Here is an 18,218-nt window from a genome sequence, read left to right as displayed (position 1 = left end):
GGACCACGTTTACGCTATATAGTAAAAGAAATGTTTTCCTAACCCTACATCTCATCCCTACCCCTTGGACCTCTCGAGGGCAAGGTGCAAACATAAGGGTGCGAGATTAATAAGTAGACTGCGCGTGGCCATGTATTGCTTCTATTTCTTTTAGGTTGTCTATTTTTTTTAATCTTTGGGTTTGTTTTTCAGCACCAAGATGCCTATGGTACTTTTTGAGCTTTATAAGCAGTGAAATAAAAATGAAATTGCCAAGTAAAGACCCATATTAGAGCATTGCAAAAGCGACCGGGCTCTAATAGTATAGCAGTACTGAAGCCACAAGCTCCTTTCTTAAGTGATACTGACTTCCAGCTGACCCACCGACAGCAACACTAAACTCTGTCTAGTCAGCGCTTTGGAACGGCCAGACGATGGCACAATGAAAGCTGTCAGTTCTACACTCGCACAGTACTAGGAGAAACCATCACGTAAGCACCCGATTCATGCTCTGCAGTGGTTCTAAATCACCAATATTAGCGGTGAAACGTTTCGGAAAGTCCCAAAAGTAGAACAGAATTTTAAGCCATGAACTAGCCCACATTGCCAACCCATTCTTACCCTGTTCGGTTCTTTGATCAAATCCTTTCTAAATTGGCAAGAACTTTTTCCTTCTAGATTTACAGCCTTGAACTGTGGGTCGTGAACAGGTGTCTAATATTTTGACATAAGTGACTGGGGAATATATGCATTTTCCCTCTTTAATTACAGCTGGTTTTATTAGATACATATTATTAAAAACAGGCATGCATTCGACCTACTCTTTTCGAAGTTGGATGAGAGTTCCAGTGTCATGTTTGAACTGTACATTTTAACAATACTGATTACCGTGTTGCCTGAGCTGCGTGAATGATTGCAGCTTGTGCAGGATACCTGGTAATATAGCACGTTACTACTAATCACCTGTATTATACGTGTTTAAGTAACATGCTCACTGGTGACCGCCTTAGTGTACCCCCGAGACACCGTAATATTACAGAAATGCACAAATTGTGTGGCATAGCTGCGTATATCAGCTCTCCTAATGCAGTGAGTGGAGTTCTTGCTTCCGTGTGCCGTTGGGATCCGATTTTTGCCCCCGTTCAGAGATACGGGAGGCGCCAGGAGAGAGCACGCCAGCCGCAACCTGTTCTACACTGGCTGCCTGTATCGCATTAACGTACGTACTGCTCCTAGATGTGAAGCTGGGCTTAAGGGGGAGGGGGCATGCCTCGATAGTGTGCTTGCTGTGCATGGACTCTGCGGCCAAGGTATAAATCCATACAGCATGCGCTGCCGGACTGTAGGAGAGTAGGATCTGCACTTATGTTGCCCCCACTTTTTTTCTGATGTATACACTGGTTTCTGACTATAGTCTGGCTGGGTCCCTGCTAATCAGGACCCCAGTCTCACTGATCCCTCTAAAACAACTTGGTGTGAAAATTAGATGCACTAGGGATTGGATACTGTGGTACCTTATGAGCCCCTAGTATATGGTACCTTAGGTACCTAGGGCATTGGTACTTCACAGGCCTACCAGGGGCTGCAGCATGCATTATGCCACCCCTGGGAAGCATTCACAATCTGACACCACAGGCCTGCTACTGCAGCCTGTGTGAGGTAGTGTTAGCACTCCTCACAGAGGTATAGGTTCCCATATCTCACCATACACACACATATAAACCTATTAGTCACCCCTCTTCCAGGCCATAACAATCCTGAGGGCAGGGTGCTTGTTTTACTATGTGAGGGGTGCTTCTGCATGAGCAGGACCCCTCTGCAGCTGGCAGAGTCTATTCTCTGCTGCTGTTTGTGGATGCGGTTAAACCATATACTCTTAAGTGCATTATAACCTCGCGGTAAATGCTAACTTTGGAATGACTGCATCAAAACATGTCGTGTTTGGTGTCAAACAACTTTGAATCATACCCCCACACCAGTAACTGGTGTGGGAGTATGATCCCCACCCTTCTAGAGGGGACGACATGTACCCACTGTACTAAACGGTAGAAATCTTCTAGAGCCCTGGCATCACAAAATGGATGCCACCACCACAGACACTGGGCTGCCCTCCTGCTGCTGACCGAAACTCGCAGTGGAGGAAGCCCAACAAAGGGTATCCTGTCACAGGGAGGTGTCACCACCTCCCAGACAGGATTTAGTGTATTGGAGCTGGGTGGGTGCACTCTTAGAGTGCTTTGAAGTCCTGCACTGGGGGAGCAGTAGGCTCCTCTGAGCATATGCCAGCTCAAACCGGTTCAGGGGCTACCTGCCCCTGCTCTGGCGCAAAACTGGACAAAGGGAAGTGGGTGTAACCACCCACTTCCCTGACCCTCCTAGAGGAGTGGTCATAGAGCTAGTCCCTCCCCTATCTTCACTATAAGATACCAAGCATTGCCAATGCAATTCAGATTAACCCTGGACGACGCTCTACAAAGAAGAATCCTGGCCCTTCGACGTTCCACTATCTCTGGAAGACTGAAGAATCTCCCTTGGAGTCCAGGAGTGACTCCCCTGCTTGGCAGGCACCAGTAACTGATCAACGGTTGCAAACTTCACCGCTCCCGCCAGAGTCCGAAGTCCCTGCGTCCCCTGAAGCGGATTTCCTGACCTCTCGACGGCCATTTTCGAGTCCCCAGCGAAGCTGTGGCATCTGGACCCCACGAGTGACGAGGAACAGCAATACCAGAGAACCGTCCACTGATTTAGAGTGCAAACCCTAAACAACGTTCTACGAACTTGTGCTTTGGACCATCTGTAGTCAAAGTCCCTAGCAGGTCTGGTACCGAAAATCAGCAGCCTACCCCGTCCCGAGTGACCGTGGGCTCCTGTGGAACTTTTCCTGCAAAGGCGTCTTTGCGGTTGCTTGCCCGTTGGCTAGTGAGTCACCGAAGACTCTCATCGACTTCAAGGGCTCTCCTGGTTGCTCCGGGCCTGCCCTCACTTACCCTCGCTGGGTAAGTCCATCAGACCTTGCTGGTCTGCATCATAGTCATTCTTCACTCCACACGAGACTTGCAGTTGCCAAGGTTTGTTGGCTCCAATCCGGTTGCCGACACCGTCATCAGCTGCAGACGTCGTGGGACCCTCCGAATCCAGCTGCTGGTCATCGTCGATCTCTCCTGGACCTCGTGAGCGAAGAGACAAATCACCATCGACGACCTGAAGCGACATCAGTGGTCATCCATCCTGCTGGCCACCGGTCACTGGCAAGTGACTTTGAACTCTGTCCCCTCAATTTTCAGGTCCTCTTCAACTTCAATCCATCTTCAGATTCCCGCGGACACCTCTCGAGTCGTCACAAGCAGCAAGTCTTCAGTGATCTCCATTGAAAACAGCATCGCGACCCGACACCAAAAGACACCTATGCACCCGGCTTCCCTGGGTGAGGCAACTTGTGCACTCCGGTGCCCAAGTGTGTGTTGGCCCTCGAAATACTTACCCTGTAAGTGGCTTGCTTGTTGACTTCTCCGATGTGCCCTAAAACTTAAAATTACAAACCGCGACATGTGCCATTGAAACCAATAGGAAACCCGCGGCTGTATTTAGACACTGCACGCGTCTCCCGCGGGCTGTTTACTTACCTGCTAACACTGCAGAAGTAAAGCCACAGCGATTCCCAAGGCCCTAGGCCTTTTCATTTTGCAAGTCGAGTTTGTTAAACCATTTTCTTAGTATATGGTCTGGTACGCCCCTAGGGCTACAGCCATATTTGTGCTTAATTTATTGAGAAGTGTTGACATTTGAATGTGTATCTGGGTTCTAATCTCATAACGAGATTAGTAGAGTGTATCTAAGAATAAATACATATATATTTTATATATATACCGGTGTGGTGTCCTTTACATTTGGTAATTCAAGAGATTATAAGGTAAAACAAGCTGCTTTACAATCCTCAGAGACTTAGCCTGAAGGCTGCTCTCCACAGCTACCACTAGGATAGCTTTCTTTAAAAGGTTGTCTTAAACCTAGCTACCATAAGAGTCGAATTGGACTGGTGCAAGGTGGCCACTATAACTAGTGACCAGCATATGCCAGGCCAACTTCTCACACGGACTAGGCGCACAAGCTTCCAGGAACCCTCGCGGCTGCAGCCGGGATCCGCGCTCTGCTGCTGCCGAAGCCTCAGGCGAACCCAGTCCCGAAAGAAGCTGCAAACGAACCCATTCCTCAGACCGACGGCGAGCGGCTGGTAAAATAAAATGTGTCCTTAAAGTGGCACCAGTCCTTGGTGCGGATTCTTTCTGAAACTTTTCATTACATAGTGAGTTGCAGTACTGTCACCTTAAAACGATTTAGTGGCAATTGTTTTGACACGAAGCTTTCGTTGAATATAGTTCATTTAAGGTGTCTTGCTCACACGAATGCCCACTTCGTTATTCCCACGCAGCGAAACAGTTGCAGCGCCGCCAAAAAATATGCATTTTGTGGAGATGTTGCGGCCTACAAACACGCTCTTCTGCTTCAAGAAATCATCTCTGGACGTTACATTTAAAGGGAGGACACACATCATGCTTGTGATGTATGATGGGATCAAAATACAGCAACAAGCACGGTCTGCTTTCACTTTCGTCCGGAGCAAAACGATTTCTGGTCTTTATGGGGCCATGTATTTTGAACACATGGCCCCATAAAGATAAGAAATAGTTTGCGACTAACGGAAAGCAGACGAGCCCGTCCAAGTGGGACGGCAGAAAAAGCCAAAGGGGGGTAACACACACAGCTCTTTTCCAATGGCTGTCCACCGTTTAGCATAAACAGTGACGCTGGCCAATGGAAAAGAAGGGCAGGTATTAAAGCCCTTTACTGAAACTCCTCAAACTCATTAAATCTCGCCGAGCAAGCTGCACATGTGCGCAGCCACGCTATCCGAGACCTAAAAAGGAAGGTTAGGGCCTGGCAAGTGGGTGCACTTACCAGGTCGACATGCGTTTTATTTATGTTTTAAAAACCAAAACATAAAATAAAAAGGCATTGTCATTTAAAATGCCAATAGATCACACTCATGTAAATGAGAGACCTATTGCACTGCAAATGCTTGTCTGTTTTCCCCTCAAGTCAGCAGATTGCCTGGAATGCATTATGCTCATTAAATCGAGCTAGGGGCGTGGCTAGTGGGCGGGGTGTGACATGATGATACTAGGACATTTCTATAGAGTATTCATTTTGCCCGTGCATTTCCTTTGATAGTAGCTTCAAACTTCCCATATATGCAGATTAACAGCTGCATATCGTGATAAAGAGTGGTGTGAATACCTGCTAGGAGCAGGCCCTAAATCATAATAGAAGGAGCTTTTAAATCAATACATTCAAGCCATCAACCGCACTATTCAGGCTAATTAGGAGTGTGCCTCAGAATAAAAGAGATTCTGGAATACCAGCATTAATAATGAGTACTACGCCAGTTGCAGGACATACCAAAACATGTGAGAAAAGTATCAATATAAACAAAAAAAGTGTTAACTCATTACACAAAATAAAGACCAAACAAGATATGTTAAGGATTGCTTGTCTTGCAATATTTCCAGCTTCTCACTGTCATACTGTTCCTACTTGGTTGCTATTGGCACAATACTTCAAATACACACAGAAACAAGCAGACAATGCACACACAAAAGCATTCCACGCATTTCTTTAAAACTACCTCCTGAGATTGTCCACATTCTTTTCCTCTCTGAGCTCGCGTTTTCTCTCACACTGAAACATACACAGAAGCAGGTGCGCACACCAGGTGCGCAACGCCCATTGGGATCAAAGGGCTTCAAGCCCCCTCCCGACCCCCTCCCCCCCACCCCTCCAGCGTGTGTCAGCCCGGGCCGAGACAGCTTCCCTGGCACACACAGAGCCGCACCCGAGTACTTCACAGGTCTTTAAAAGACCATTTACATGTGCATGAAGCTTGGTTGTTTTTTTAACCCCTTTTAAGAGCCCCTGCAGCTCCACTCTGCCTATTGGTGCAAGAATTACCCCCCAGAAATTTGCCTCTAGTTGCGCCTCTGGTGCACACGCACACACACACTACACTTGGGATCGTTACGGCACAACAAGCACAGTGTGAATGTGATTGTCAGAAGGGCCTTAATGGGCCCTTCTCTATCAAACACAGCAGGGCGTGAAAATTCCAAAACAGGGACATCCTTTGCATAAAGCAGGAGTCGCTGCTGAATGGTTCAGCCGTTACTCACCTACGAGCTGGAGATGCGCTTTGGCTGTCAGAGGGCGGTACAGATCTGCTCCCCTCTGACTGCCTTGAGCTTCGCAGCGCTAAAACCAATTAATTTACCTCCAATGAGTACCGGTACTCTCCTTAGCAGTGAAGAAGTGCCGGTACTCTGATCGGTAAAAATAAGAAGTGCCGGTACTCAGTACCGGTGAGTACCGGCTCATTTAAAGCACTGGTTGTAGGTGAGAACTGCAAAAGAAGAGCTAGGCCCGGAGCTCACGTGGAGCTGTGTAATTGTGGCACGAGTCGCAGCTGCTAAAACATCTTCCACGTTCCAAGCTCCCTGGAACCCAGGTGGCAGCAATGCAGCATGAAGCTCGGCTGCACTAACACGATACGCATGTGGAACTAATGGTTTCTTTCAGCATCTGCGGTTAAGCTATAATGCTTTGTCCGGAGAAAGTGTGGGTGAAGTCCTTGATAACTCTTTTTATGGAGAAAAGCGCAACATAATGAAGGACAATCTCATCAAATATCGCCTTCCTGCAAACCTCAAGAATGTCACTTTTCAGGATGAAACAAAAGAAGAGGACTTCCAAACTGCCGCTTCGCTGAGGAGTTTTACCATGGTCTGTCACTACTGCTGTGTCCTGTTGGGGCATTTTGCTGTCTTCTGTGTTGGGAGCTTTGCTGTATACCTGCCGGGGGCCGGAAGGAGGGAGAAGGCGAACACCAGCCTGCCCCGCGCTCACCTGTCTGCTGTGAGGGACTCTGAGACTACGAGTCCCACCAAACCCAGCGCTCGCCACAGCGCTGGCATCACCCAAGGACTGTTAGCCCCTCCTCTTCTTAGTATATCTTTGCCCGATTTCCCAAGCGGCGTGGGACGCGCGCGGGTGGGCGCCGGGCAAAGCCCGGGCCAAGGGCGGGCCAGTCTGAGCCCGTCAGAGACTGTAGAGGCTGGGCTGGGCCAGAGCTCTTGGTTTATATTTACTCCACCTTCTTACCAAGATCTAGCCCTTTTTGCAAAAGAAGGAACTTTAAGACCACCTGGCGGGTAAGGACTACTTGAACTCTACTCGTTTGGACTGAACCGGTTTAGGGTCCTCGTGCAGCACCCATCCTTATTTTATTTAATAACAACAGTATTGTGTATATGGTTCATTTCATAGGCTTTTCTTTTAAAAGGTTTTATTCTCTAATTGTACAATGCCGCGGCGTAAGGGATGTAAAACCCCAGTCGAGCATGCCAGCTCTACCTTTGAAAACACTCACAGCTCTCACAAGATAGTTATCAACGATCAAATAGTTAGAGCAGAGCGGCGACTCTCGCTCGATTTAGGTAGCTCAATAGTATCACCTCTAGCCTCGCTGGTATCACCTGAAAAAAGTATGGAGAATATTAGCACAGACGCTAAATCACAAGTTAGCTTAGTTGAGATACCTACTGTATCCGTTGCTACCCCTAATTAATTTATACATGGATCACCTGCCCCAAGAACAAGAAAGGGATGTAGGAAAGCTCAAACTAAGCGAGGTCCAATTAATTTGGGCAAAGGTGTAAAAATATCTAGCTGGGAATGCATCTACTGTAGATGACCATTTGTGTAATACTAACAGTGGTACTAAGCAATACACAGGTTGAGCGACTTATGAACACCTTTGTTGCCAAAATTGAAGGATCTATTAAACCCCTATCTGATAGACTGGATAATCCAACTAGTGAGGTCAAGAGGATTGGGGGCAAGATTTCTCTTCAAAACGAATTATTAAAAACCCAAGTGAAAGCCCTGAAGAACTGTCGGGCTAGTATGGCCACCGGGGAAATGGCTAATCTCGAAGTGCTAAATAGTAATGGGAGGGCTCATGCATCTACAGAAGAGTTGAATAGACAAATCCCTAGTATTGAAAAGAGTAAGACAGTCCCAGAATCTAGGGGGGAAAAAACAACCTATAATATCAAGCGTAGTAGGACTATAAATGTACCCCCTAATTGTGCTCCATATGTGGCCGTCTTAACTAATGTTCCATCACTGAATGAAAATCTGTCCCCAAATCAGCTGGAGACCTATGAATCTCTTAAAAACAAAACTGTCTCGTGGCTTAACCATCAATGTGGGTTCCCGGTGGCTTTATCCGACCAGATTCTAACCACGAGAAGGGTCAACTGGATTGGAAAGTCGACTAAAAATACCAAGGGAGACTGTTATTATACATTTTAAAAATCCCTACTTTGCCACAACGTCCCTGATTAGAGCAACATCATTACCATACAATGAACAGGGAGTCACATTACGCCCCCTTGGTTATTTTTATAGCCACTTAATGTACCAAACTAATGTTGGACCCAATATAGACTCATGCCCACCCCCCCCGATATACCCAGAATGTTTGAGGTGCACGTATCTAATAGATATCAATCTCTGAGCACCTTAGATGTAAATGATTGACTTAATCAGGATCATACTGTTATGGCTGAGGTGGTTTCCCCCAGAAGTGCCGAAATGGAGAGGGGTAACACAGGGGAGACGGGGGCAATGTATGTGGTTGAATCTAGTAATGATACCCAGGAAAGGGTTGGCTTCATTAATATGCAAAGGGAGGGGGGTGATTGGTCTGGAGTCCCCGGCCCGGATCAGATCGTCACCCGCAGAATAAAGTGAAATATCACTCCCATTGTTCTATTGTTAGCTGGAACATTGCTGAATTAACCTCAAAAGGGGACACACTGGGATGGTGAGATTTGATAAATTCCCATGACATCATTTGTTTCCAGGAAACTTGGTGTCAGGATTTGGTTAGCTATGATGGTCACGTCTCCTATAATCTACCAGCACAGGGTTCGGTCTCTGGTAGAGCAAAGGGAGGCCTTTTGACATTGGTATCTGTTAATCTCCCCATTATTGTGAGGAGGTACCTGAAGGTTGGGACCCACTCACAGATTTTATGGTTGTTTGAGAAACAAGCCCGCAATGTTCTTCCAATTAATTATTATAATAATGTTTTTGATAACACGGGGCACCAAGTTGTGAAGGATTTAGAGGCCGCTGTAGGTGAATTGATTGCAGGGGAAAATGTTATTTTTGATTTTATTTGGGTGGGCGATTTTAACATTCCTACTGGTTCAATGTCCACCCTAGGGGTATGTGGGGGTAAAAGCAATCTAGAGGAAGATGACTTGCACTTCTCTCATAATTCATATGGCAAGACACTAAATAAAATAATGGCGGATCATGATTTAGAACTTTTGGCCTATGCCAAGAACGAACTTGGTGATACTATTCCCACATATACGGGTCGGCATGCAAATACAGTGATTGATCATGTATGTGTATCATCTAATATCACACCGCTATGTAAGGTCCCAAAGATCGAAGAAACCCTGTTGCGGGACCATAACTGTATTATTCTACAAATTACTATCTGGGAAGGTAGGCCTTCTCCCATTTCGCGTACTGTGATGAACATCGAACCCCACAGACCCAACGGTGTGAGATGAAGATGGAAAGGAGAAAAATCTGAGGCGGTTCTAAAATTTATTGTTAAAGGGTGCATTGGGGAAATTAATGCCATCTTAAATACAGATTATGACAGTATGCATCTTAAGGAATTTTATGTTTATTAACAAAGTTATTGACACTATGTTTACTACAATTGGCTCGGGGGAAACTGTTCATAATAAGGGGTGGTTTGATCACACCTGTACTGTAATGCTTATCGAACTAAAGCAGGCCTTAGCAGCTAGGCCGAGAGATAAGAAAGCGGTAATCCAACTGAGATCTGATTATAAAGTAGCCCTTAAGCATAGGAAGGTAGAGTTACAACAAGAGGCCTGGGAAACGCTGACAGAGGCTGCGGAAACTTCTAACTGTGCGTTATTTTGGGCAACAGTTAATTCCCCTTTTCTTAAAGACGATATGGCCCCTGAACTTACATCTAATGTTAACAGTGAGGCATGGGTAGCTCACTTTTCCACTATATTTAAGTCTGACAACCCCCACTGTTAATGATAACTCCTGGACTATAGTCCCTCTGGATTTCACTATTGCCGAGGTCGAACAAGGTATTAGTGCTAGCAAAGGGGGGGGAAGGGGGGGGGGTACAGGCCCAGGGGCCGGATGGGGTTCCCATTGATGTGTATAAAACTGTCCCGATGCTGTGGAGCCCCGTGTTAACTATTGTATTTAATGCCACAATGAGCAACGGAGTTCCATCGACCTGGGGAGAATCCATTATAATCCCGATCTATAAGAAGGGGGATAGGGGGGATGCAAAACATTACCACGCTATTTTCTTATTATATTTCTCTGACAAAATTATGAGCAGGATACTGCTGGGAAGGCTGGAAGAATGGGCAGAGGACAAAGGTATCATGGCCAGCACCCAGTATGGCATAAGGAAAGGGCGAGGAACACTAGATCAGTGTTTAAACTTAGATTTGCTTATTGAGAAGTATCCCCAGGCTAAACGGGGTTCTCTCTACCTCTGCTTTGCAGATCTAAGTAGTGCTTTCAACTTGGTGGATCACTCCATTCTTTGGGCGAAGCTGCTTGAACTTGGGGCCCCGGAAGGTATTATTTTCTTTCTAGCCCGGTTGTATGATAACCTTCAAACTAGTGTCCGTTATGGCGTAAATGGGGAATGCACTCCTAAATTTAAGGTTAGGAGTGGTATAAGACAAGGTTGTGTCCTGCACCCTTGCTTTTTACACTTTTTATCAATGAGGTAGATACAGTTTTAAAACTAGTGTCCGTTATGGCGTAAATGGGGAATACACTCCTAAATTTAAGGTTAGGAGTGGTATAAGACAAGGTTGTGTCCTGCACCCTTGCTTTTTACACTTTTTATCAATGAGGTAGATACAGTTTTAAAAACAATCAGTGCCGATGCTCCACAGGTTAATGGCCTTGACGTGCCGGTATTGTTATATGCGGACGATGCCGTGTTACTGTCTAGGACCCCCATCGGCCTCAAACGTTTGATTGACAGGTTCTCAGTTTTTATCAAGGATAGGAAACTGCTTATAAACAAAACTAAAACTTATACAATGATCTGTGGGGTTGGCCGCAGGAGATCCCACTCCTTTTTCATTGATGGACAGAGAGTGCTTCAAGTTGACAAATTTTGTTACCTGGGAATCACCTATGCCAGAGATCGGAACTGGGAACATGAAATTACCAATGTGCGGGCCAAAATGGCCAAAAGTGCCCATGGGGTTTTTAGATTTGCGGCTAAGATAGGCGACAGACGCATGAGGGATATGTTGCAGATTTATCAATCACGATGTGTATAAATTGCCTTATATGGGTCTGGGGACACTGTTCTAATGGCTGCCTGCAAAACGAGGAAAATATTTTTCTCAAAAAACTTTTGTTTACCAAATTCTGCCCCAAATGATTTAACCCACAGAGAATTAGGGATCAATTATCTGTCAGACTTGATATCTTTGAGACCGTTAATGTTATGGCGCTCGATCTGGCAAAAGGAGGAGACAGCCCTGAATAGATCTGGAATTAATGACTGTGTCTCTCTCTGGATAACCATTCCAAGATCCCTTGGTTAAAATACATAATACACAGTTTCCAGGAAATCTTGGATATAAATATTTTGGCCGACCCACATGCTGCCGTAGCAATGTCAAAACATGAGATGAAGGGCATATTCATGAACTACAAGGCAGAGAGGCGGGTGAGTGGCAATGGTTTACTGTCCACCTGCATGTTTTAGAATACATTTGTGGGTAACAAGAGATTTCAATCATATTTAAGTCAGCTGACCAGACCCTCGCATAGATTTGTCCTTACTAGGTTGAGGCTCGGGCTACATCATCATTTGGCGGCCTTCCCGCCTCCTAAAAAACACCCGGTTGACCGTTGTCCCTGTGACGGTCAATCTAAACAATGCACTTTGCACTTTCTTTTGCTATGTAACCTTTATAGGAATTTCTGCATTGTTTATTTAAAACCGATCCTTGTAAAATATGGAGTCCGTACTGTTAACGATGCTATGAAATTGCTTTTTAATATGCATAATCCGGATGTTTGCTTTTTTACTGCTACCTTTTTATACAAAATCAAATCATGTTAGGAAAAGTATGATGTTTTAAAATCTTGTGTGTCAACTGAATTAATTATCCCTGCATTTTTGCTTGCTTATGTATGCATGTTATTTTGTGCTTTTATGGTCATTCTGGATATGTACCGAATAAAGCTTTATGAAATGAGTACAGCGGGCCTTATTGCAAACAAGGGAACACTTTTATTTAAAAGGAACAGAGTGATTAAGTGATTTACCCACAATCACAGGATGTTGAGAAGGTGCCGAGAATCAAACATGGTTCCCCAGTCCCTTAATGGTCAACTCTGGCCATTATGCCACATCCTCTCCCCGCACAGGAAGCCTCTGGACCAAACATACTCATCTGCAGCAGCAGCTGTCCATGCCTCGAGGGCAAAAGTAACAGTCATTTCATTGTGAAAATACTGCCCGGATGCTAGTGTGGATAACTCGGAGGCGGGAGGAGGCAATTAAAAGCCGCAATATACAACCAGTTTTAACTGCTTAACAGAAATAGTAGAATATATTCCTGGAAGGAAAGGAGGTGAGCCCGTACACAGGGATTGGTCAGGTAACCTAAGGTAGATGGGTTCCCCGATATTGAATGGGTGGCACGCTAACGTGCAGCAACAGAGAGAAACGCAGGCACATATCTAAAATATTGAACATGTGTAACAAACGCCCTTCCATGTAACACCACCAGCATGGCGGATGCCAACATCAACGATATGCTCAGCCGGACCAATATAAAATGACACTAAAGTCGACCACCCAACATAAAAAAGCACTTCATCTCCCTGTGTATACAAAACAAACATTACCTTTTGTAATGCAACTGATGTTCATGTAAAGTGCTGCGATACCTGCTTTGCGCTTCACCAATGTACATTTAAAAAAAACGGTTGGGAGAAAAAGGAGGGATGCAGAGAGGGAGGGGCGAGAGGGTAAAAATAGGAGGGGGAAAACAAGGAGAAATACGAAAAAGAAAGGGGGAGGAAAACAAAGTGGAAGGGGGCAAGAGAGCAATATGGATTCGGGTAGGGGTTTCACAGAAGCACGCAGCAGTCCTGGGAGGGAAAACAAGGAAACAGACCGCAATGAAAAATAACGCAGGCCAACACCGCCACATTTAATTTCCTAAAAGCAGCTTTCAGAAGGAGTTGTTCTACCATTAATCACACTCCAATTTCCAGCACTGGGAGGGGTTCTAAAACAAGGCGCCTTGCAGAAGAAAAGAAAGGCAAAGGGCTGCTATGCTGAAAGATAAAGCACTGCATCCATAAATCGTGCACTGATCGAGTGCTCTTTCAGAGTTAAAATAAAATGAGAACACAAAGCTGATGCATGCTACGTCAGGAGCACAACATTTGCTAGCGTTGCATTTAAAAGCAAGCAACGAAGTAGGATCTAGGAAGAGGCAACAAGATCACGGACGGTGCAAAGTATTGATAGGAGTTCTAAAACAAGAGGGTGCTCTGCAGAAGAAAAGAAAGGCACACAGGCACAATGGTAAATTAGGAAGCGTGGTGGCCGTAGAACAAAATACGAAGCACAACACAGAAAACAAGCAGGAAAGTAATAAAATAAAAATAGCGCCTGTAGGAAAAGAATACAGTGGGCAAGCATATACAGGCCAAGCAGAGTTCAGAAAATGAGCAAGAAACAAACGGATTTTGAAACATGACCAGTGAACTTACCTAACAAGCGGCGTTCAGAACACAAGCAGGAAACTAACCTAAACAAGCACTAAAGACAAGCAGGAAAAAATAACAACAAGGAGCGACGGACGGGTGGCACGCGACGGTGGGGGGGGGCGACACAGACGTGCATCGAGCACTGCCATAAGCATGAAGCAATGCAGTAAACACAAAAAAAAAAAAAGTTCCCAAAATAACAGTTACGCTGTCTAAGCGCAACAAAGCTGTACTTGGTCGGTGCTACACGGAGTAAAAACTGAAGTGACGTTGGCTGCCTAAACCAATTACACAGCAGCAAAGAAGACCGACACTGCCCTAAACGAATAGTAAGCAACAGGCGGCCAGCAGGCAGGAGCTACCTCAATATACTGAATACTTCAGGTCTTGCCAAAGCGCATGCGCTGTCTAAGCTCAACCTAATAACAAGCATTGGCATAGCCAATAGGTCTCGCCTTTGGGACCTTATAAGTCTTTAGCCATGCAACAGTTGATGTTGCACCAAGGATATTGTGCTGCATGACTAAATACTTATAAGGTCCCAAAAGCGAGACCTATTGGCTATGCCAATGCTTGTTGTTAGAGGAAGTGTTTGGTGAAAGCTGGGCGTGTGTGCGAGTTGCTCCCAGCTGGACTACAGAAAATGCCATAATGTAGCAACATCTTGCTTTACAACATTATGGATGCTGGGAAAAGAGCTCATTTGCCAAAGGAACAGCAGAGTTAAGCTAGCATTGTAAGTGGGGAGTTTAAAAGACATACTGCGAAAATTATTACATAGAAGGGAATTCTGATAAAGGGATATTTTTATTGCACGTCTAGGATGGCCTACATGTTCGTCCCTCTTTTAGTTTATAAACAAAAAAGCTGTAAATCCTTGAATGTGTTATTATGACAACAAATATGGAAGACTCAGCAAGTGAAAAGCATGGTGACTATTTGCTGATTTCTGTCTTTTTTCTTTAGAAGTATGTGCTGTTGGGATTCCCTTACCTATTGTAGTTAAATCCTTTCAGGAAAGTAAAGACATCAACCAACATATATACTGATACTCAATTACATGCTACACGCCACATCTCATTTGCAGCCCAAAACAAAAAAAAAAAAAAAAAAAGGGTATTACCTAGTGCCACATCACCAAAACCTAATGGAAATGCAAATAGAGCATGACCAAACACCCACAAAATGTCATGGGATTGGGGGACAGATCGTACAAACAATGACAGAAGCATGAAAAACACATGACAGCAATGGCTAAAGGGGTCTGACACGAGGTCCACTTGCTCTCTGTTCTTTCTACTGCACGGTTTTTTTTTGGTTTTTTTTTAAAGAACTGATGAAATGAGGTGTTTCAGACAAGGAAAGCTGTGTAAATCAGACCTAAACTGGCTTTGACAAAGCCAAAATGCAGTGCCTTGGCTAACCGCTGCCATATTGCACGCATATGCTACAAAGATAAACTGGAAGCAACATGCTGAAACCTAAAATTGGTTTGTCATATTCTGAGAACAACAATTTGAAGTCACTTGAAAGTTATTCTGTGTTTAAATATATATTTTTTCCATCTCACCCTTTCCAGTGTCTCCTTTGTGGCCTGTGTACTAAATATCTGTGGTTTCTAAAATGAGATTTGCCCACCTACAATCCGTCAGTGGTCTAAGTTTAGACCATTTTCATTTAGCAGACCCGATTTCGCATACATAGAAGCAAAACTACATGTCCCAAGATGCATCTGCGTGTGGGGGGGGGGGACAAAAACAGGCACACACCGAGTCAAAAAGGAAACAAACACACTAAAGATAAATATAACAGTGTCCCCCAACGTGAACACATTTCATTTATTTTTAAGAAGCAAGATTGGGCTGTAAGTTTCACTGAAATGCAGACGACTTTGTTCTTTCTCTCTATTAAAAACTTTCCGAGTGGAAACACCAGTATCATCAAAAGCACGTTGAGTGATCTGTGGCTGTCGGTGTGTGATGGGTTTTATTTCTGTTTTACATTAAACAAGAACGCCAGGCAAGCTGCAAAAACAACGGCAGTCCAGAGGGAGCTGCCCCCTCATCAGCATTTTGAATACTATAATTTGTGAGCCCATACGTACAAGTTAAAAGCGAAGCTACATGTCCCAAGATGAATCTGCGGGGGGGGGGAGAGAAGAACACAGGGATAGTGACTGTGTGACACGTTTAGTGGGGCCGCTCGTAAAGTTCTGACTGACTCCAGCTGTCAGTGCAGGGTCAGCTAGCCTCTGATCAACACTCAGACAACGATCCGAAATAGCAACAAAAAAAACACAGAGCCAGTGAAACACAAATAAAGAGCTGTCCTCATGTGGGCGGAGGCAGGATGGCCGAGCTGCCTGGCTGCAGTTCAGAAGGGTTGTGGAAGATTGTGAAGGGAGCATGTGGGAAGGGCAGGGCCAGGCTTCAGCATGTGCAGCTCTGGCACTCCTGAGCGGTTCAGCTGCTTGTGGGGCTCGGCACCGGACGCTGTGACCCAGTCACCCATGGTGGAGGTTGTGAGATTTGCCTGTTGTACAAGCACACTCGTGCATATGCTGGCATTCGCCTTGCGGGAGCGAGCAGCGGCAGCGCGAGAGCCATGTTATAATTTTGCACACGCGCCGCTGCTCGCTCCCGCAAGGTGGATGCCAGCACAAGCGTGCTTGAAAAGGAGCAGACCGATGGCTAAAGGCCCTCCTAGAGCAACGCATGCGCGCTGCCTAGGCGAGACCTAAAAAGGATGGTTAGGGCCTGGCAAGTGGGTGCACTTACCAGGTCGACATGGCAGTTGAAAACTGTGCATGCAGACACCGCAGTGACAATTCTGAGACACATTTGAAAGGCTACTTGTGTGGGTGGCACAACCAGTGCTGCAAGCCCACTAGTAGCATTCAATTTACAGGTTCTAGGCACACCTGGGCACATTACTAGGGACTTAGTAATAAATCAAATAACACCAATCCATAGCACAACTTTCACGGAGAGCATATGCACTTCGGCATCGATTAGCAGTGGTAAAGTGCACAGAGACCTAAAACCAATGAAAAATGGGTCAAAAATAGGCAGTCAAAACGGCTGGGGGTAAACCTACTAAAAATGCCAGGTCTAACATTAATGATATGCATGCTTTTAATTCTGAACTGGTTCCGAGGCCTTCTTCACGAAATGCTGGGGTTGTCGGGGCAAATTCGCTATTACGTCCAGGATCCAAACTGGAGTATACATTGACAAGAATTATCTGAACATGACTGAGACCGCCACCGAAAGAATACATTTAGAGGACCAACAGTGCAGCAATATTGTGAAATAAAATATGCCAACAGGGACAAGAAAACATACTGCTGTTGATAAATCTGACATAGTGACATGATGCGCCATATGTCTACTTAGCAGTGGAGTGCATCATTTCGTTCTTACGCGTGTCGCACTGGCACACAACTTTAAAAGGAAATGGAGACCACGACTATTTACAGTTTTGAACGAGTAATTCAAACTCCCTGCTTTCCATCTCATCTGGCAGGTATTTCACGTGGCACACAAAAACGCAGCGGGAAAGGATGGACAAGTAAGGGTTACAATCAAAGCGGATAAGGTTACTTCCGGCTTTGACCGGGTTGACCAAACTCACCGGTTATGTTGTTTTCTCCACCCCTCATCTGGTACTGACCAAATGCCTTAACTGGGCAGATTGCTGAAATGAAAACGTAACTGGCGAAACTTAACTCTAAACAAAATGCTTCTAACGGACGAGTCTACTCACCTGCACAGCACCGATCACGCTGACGATCACTGCTTTCTGCAGGTTACTCGGCTCGGGCCCAGACGCCGGTGTTCTCAGGCATGCAAGCAGATGCAGTGGCCCAATAAGAATCAACCTCTCAAGCGGACCAGCCCACTGGCAGAAAACTGCAGGGACGTGCAAGTGGCACGTGCAACTTTTGGAGCCTCATAGCCAATGAAAATTGTAAAAACTCTAACCTCGCTCAATCGTAAACCACGGTACAAGCGTCACAGGATCGACATCCAATGGAAAACTGACAAGTGCTCTCTCAGCCAATCCCATGGCAATGTTTTACTCAACTAATCCAAGGGGACCTCACTTTCCTCACCCCTGGCAAGATGTATATATCCACCTAAGTGGTTCGTTGTGATTTAAAGGAAGACTACTAGAAAAGGATAGGGTGACATATTTTTTCTCAAGCATAAAACTAGATAGGTTATCTTTTTCGTTATTGTACTATACCGCGTAATTTTATCAAAACGTGACTTTGTTAGTGGTAA

The 18,218-nt window shown here is 45.3% G+C and overlaps 1 protein-coding gene across 5 annotated transcripts in view; it reads right to left on the bottom strand.

Moving 5' to 3' along the window:
- The window catches only part of UGGT1 (UDP-glucose glycoprotein glucosyltransferase 1), an 827,334-nt gene extending 809,501 nt beyond the window's left edge, over positions 1-17,833 (bottom strand). For 2 of the 5 annotated variants that reach the window (XM_085634645.1, XM_085634646.1), the window contains exon 1: positions 17,698-17,833. Coding sequence is in view for 1 of the 5 variants with exons in the window: in XM_085634643.1 (XP_085490769.1) it covers positions 17,566-17,593 (28 nt within the window). In the remaining 4 variants the exon portion in view is untranslated. Of the gene's footprint in view, positions 1-17,408; positions 17,428-17,565; positions 17,629-17,697 lie in introns of those variants that run through there. The other 3 variants (XM_085634642.1, XM_085634644.1, XM_085634643.1) reach the window with 2 other exon arrangements.
- Positions 17,834-18,218: the final 385 nt, after the last annotated feature.

This window comes from Triturus cristatus, chromosome 11 (genome assembly GCF_964204655.1).
Source record: "Triturus cristatus chromosome 11, aTriCri1.1, whole genome shotgun sequence".
Taxonomy (NCBI): domain Eukaryota; kingdom Metazoa; phylum Chordata; class Amphibia; order Caudata; family Salamandridae; genus Triturus; species Triturus cristatus.
Note: the sequence above shows the minus strand (reverse complement) of the source record. Positions and strands in the feature narration are given on the sequence as shown.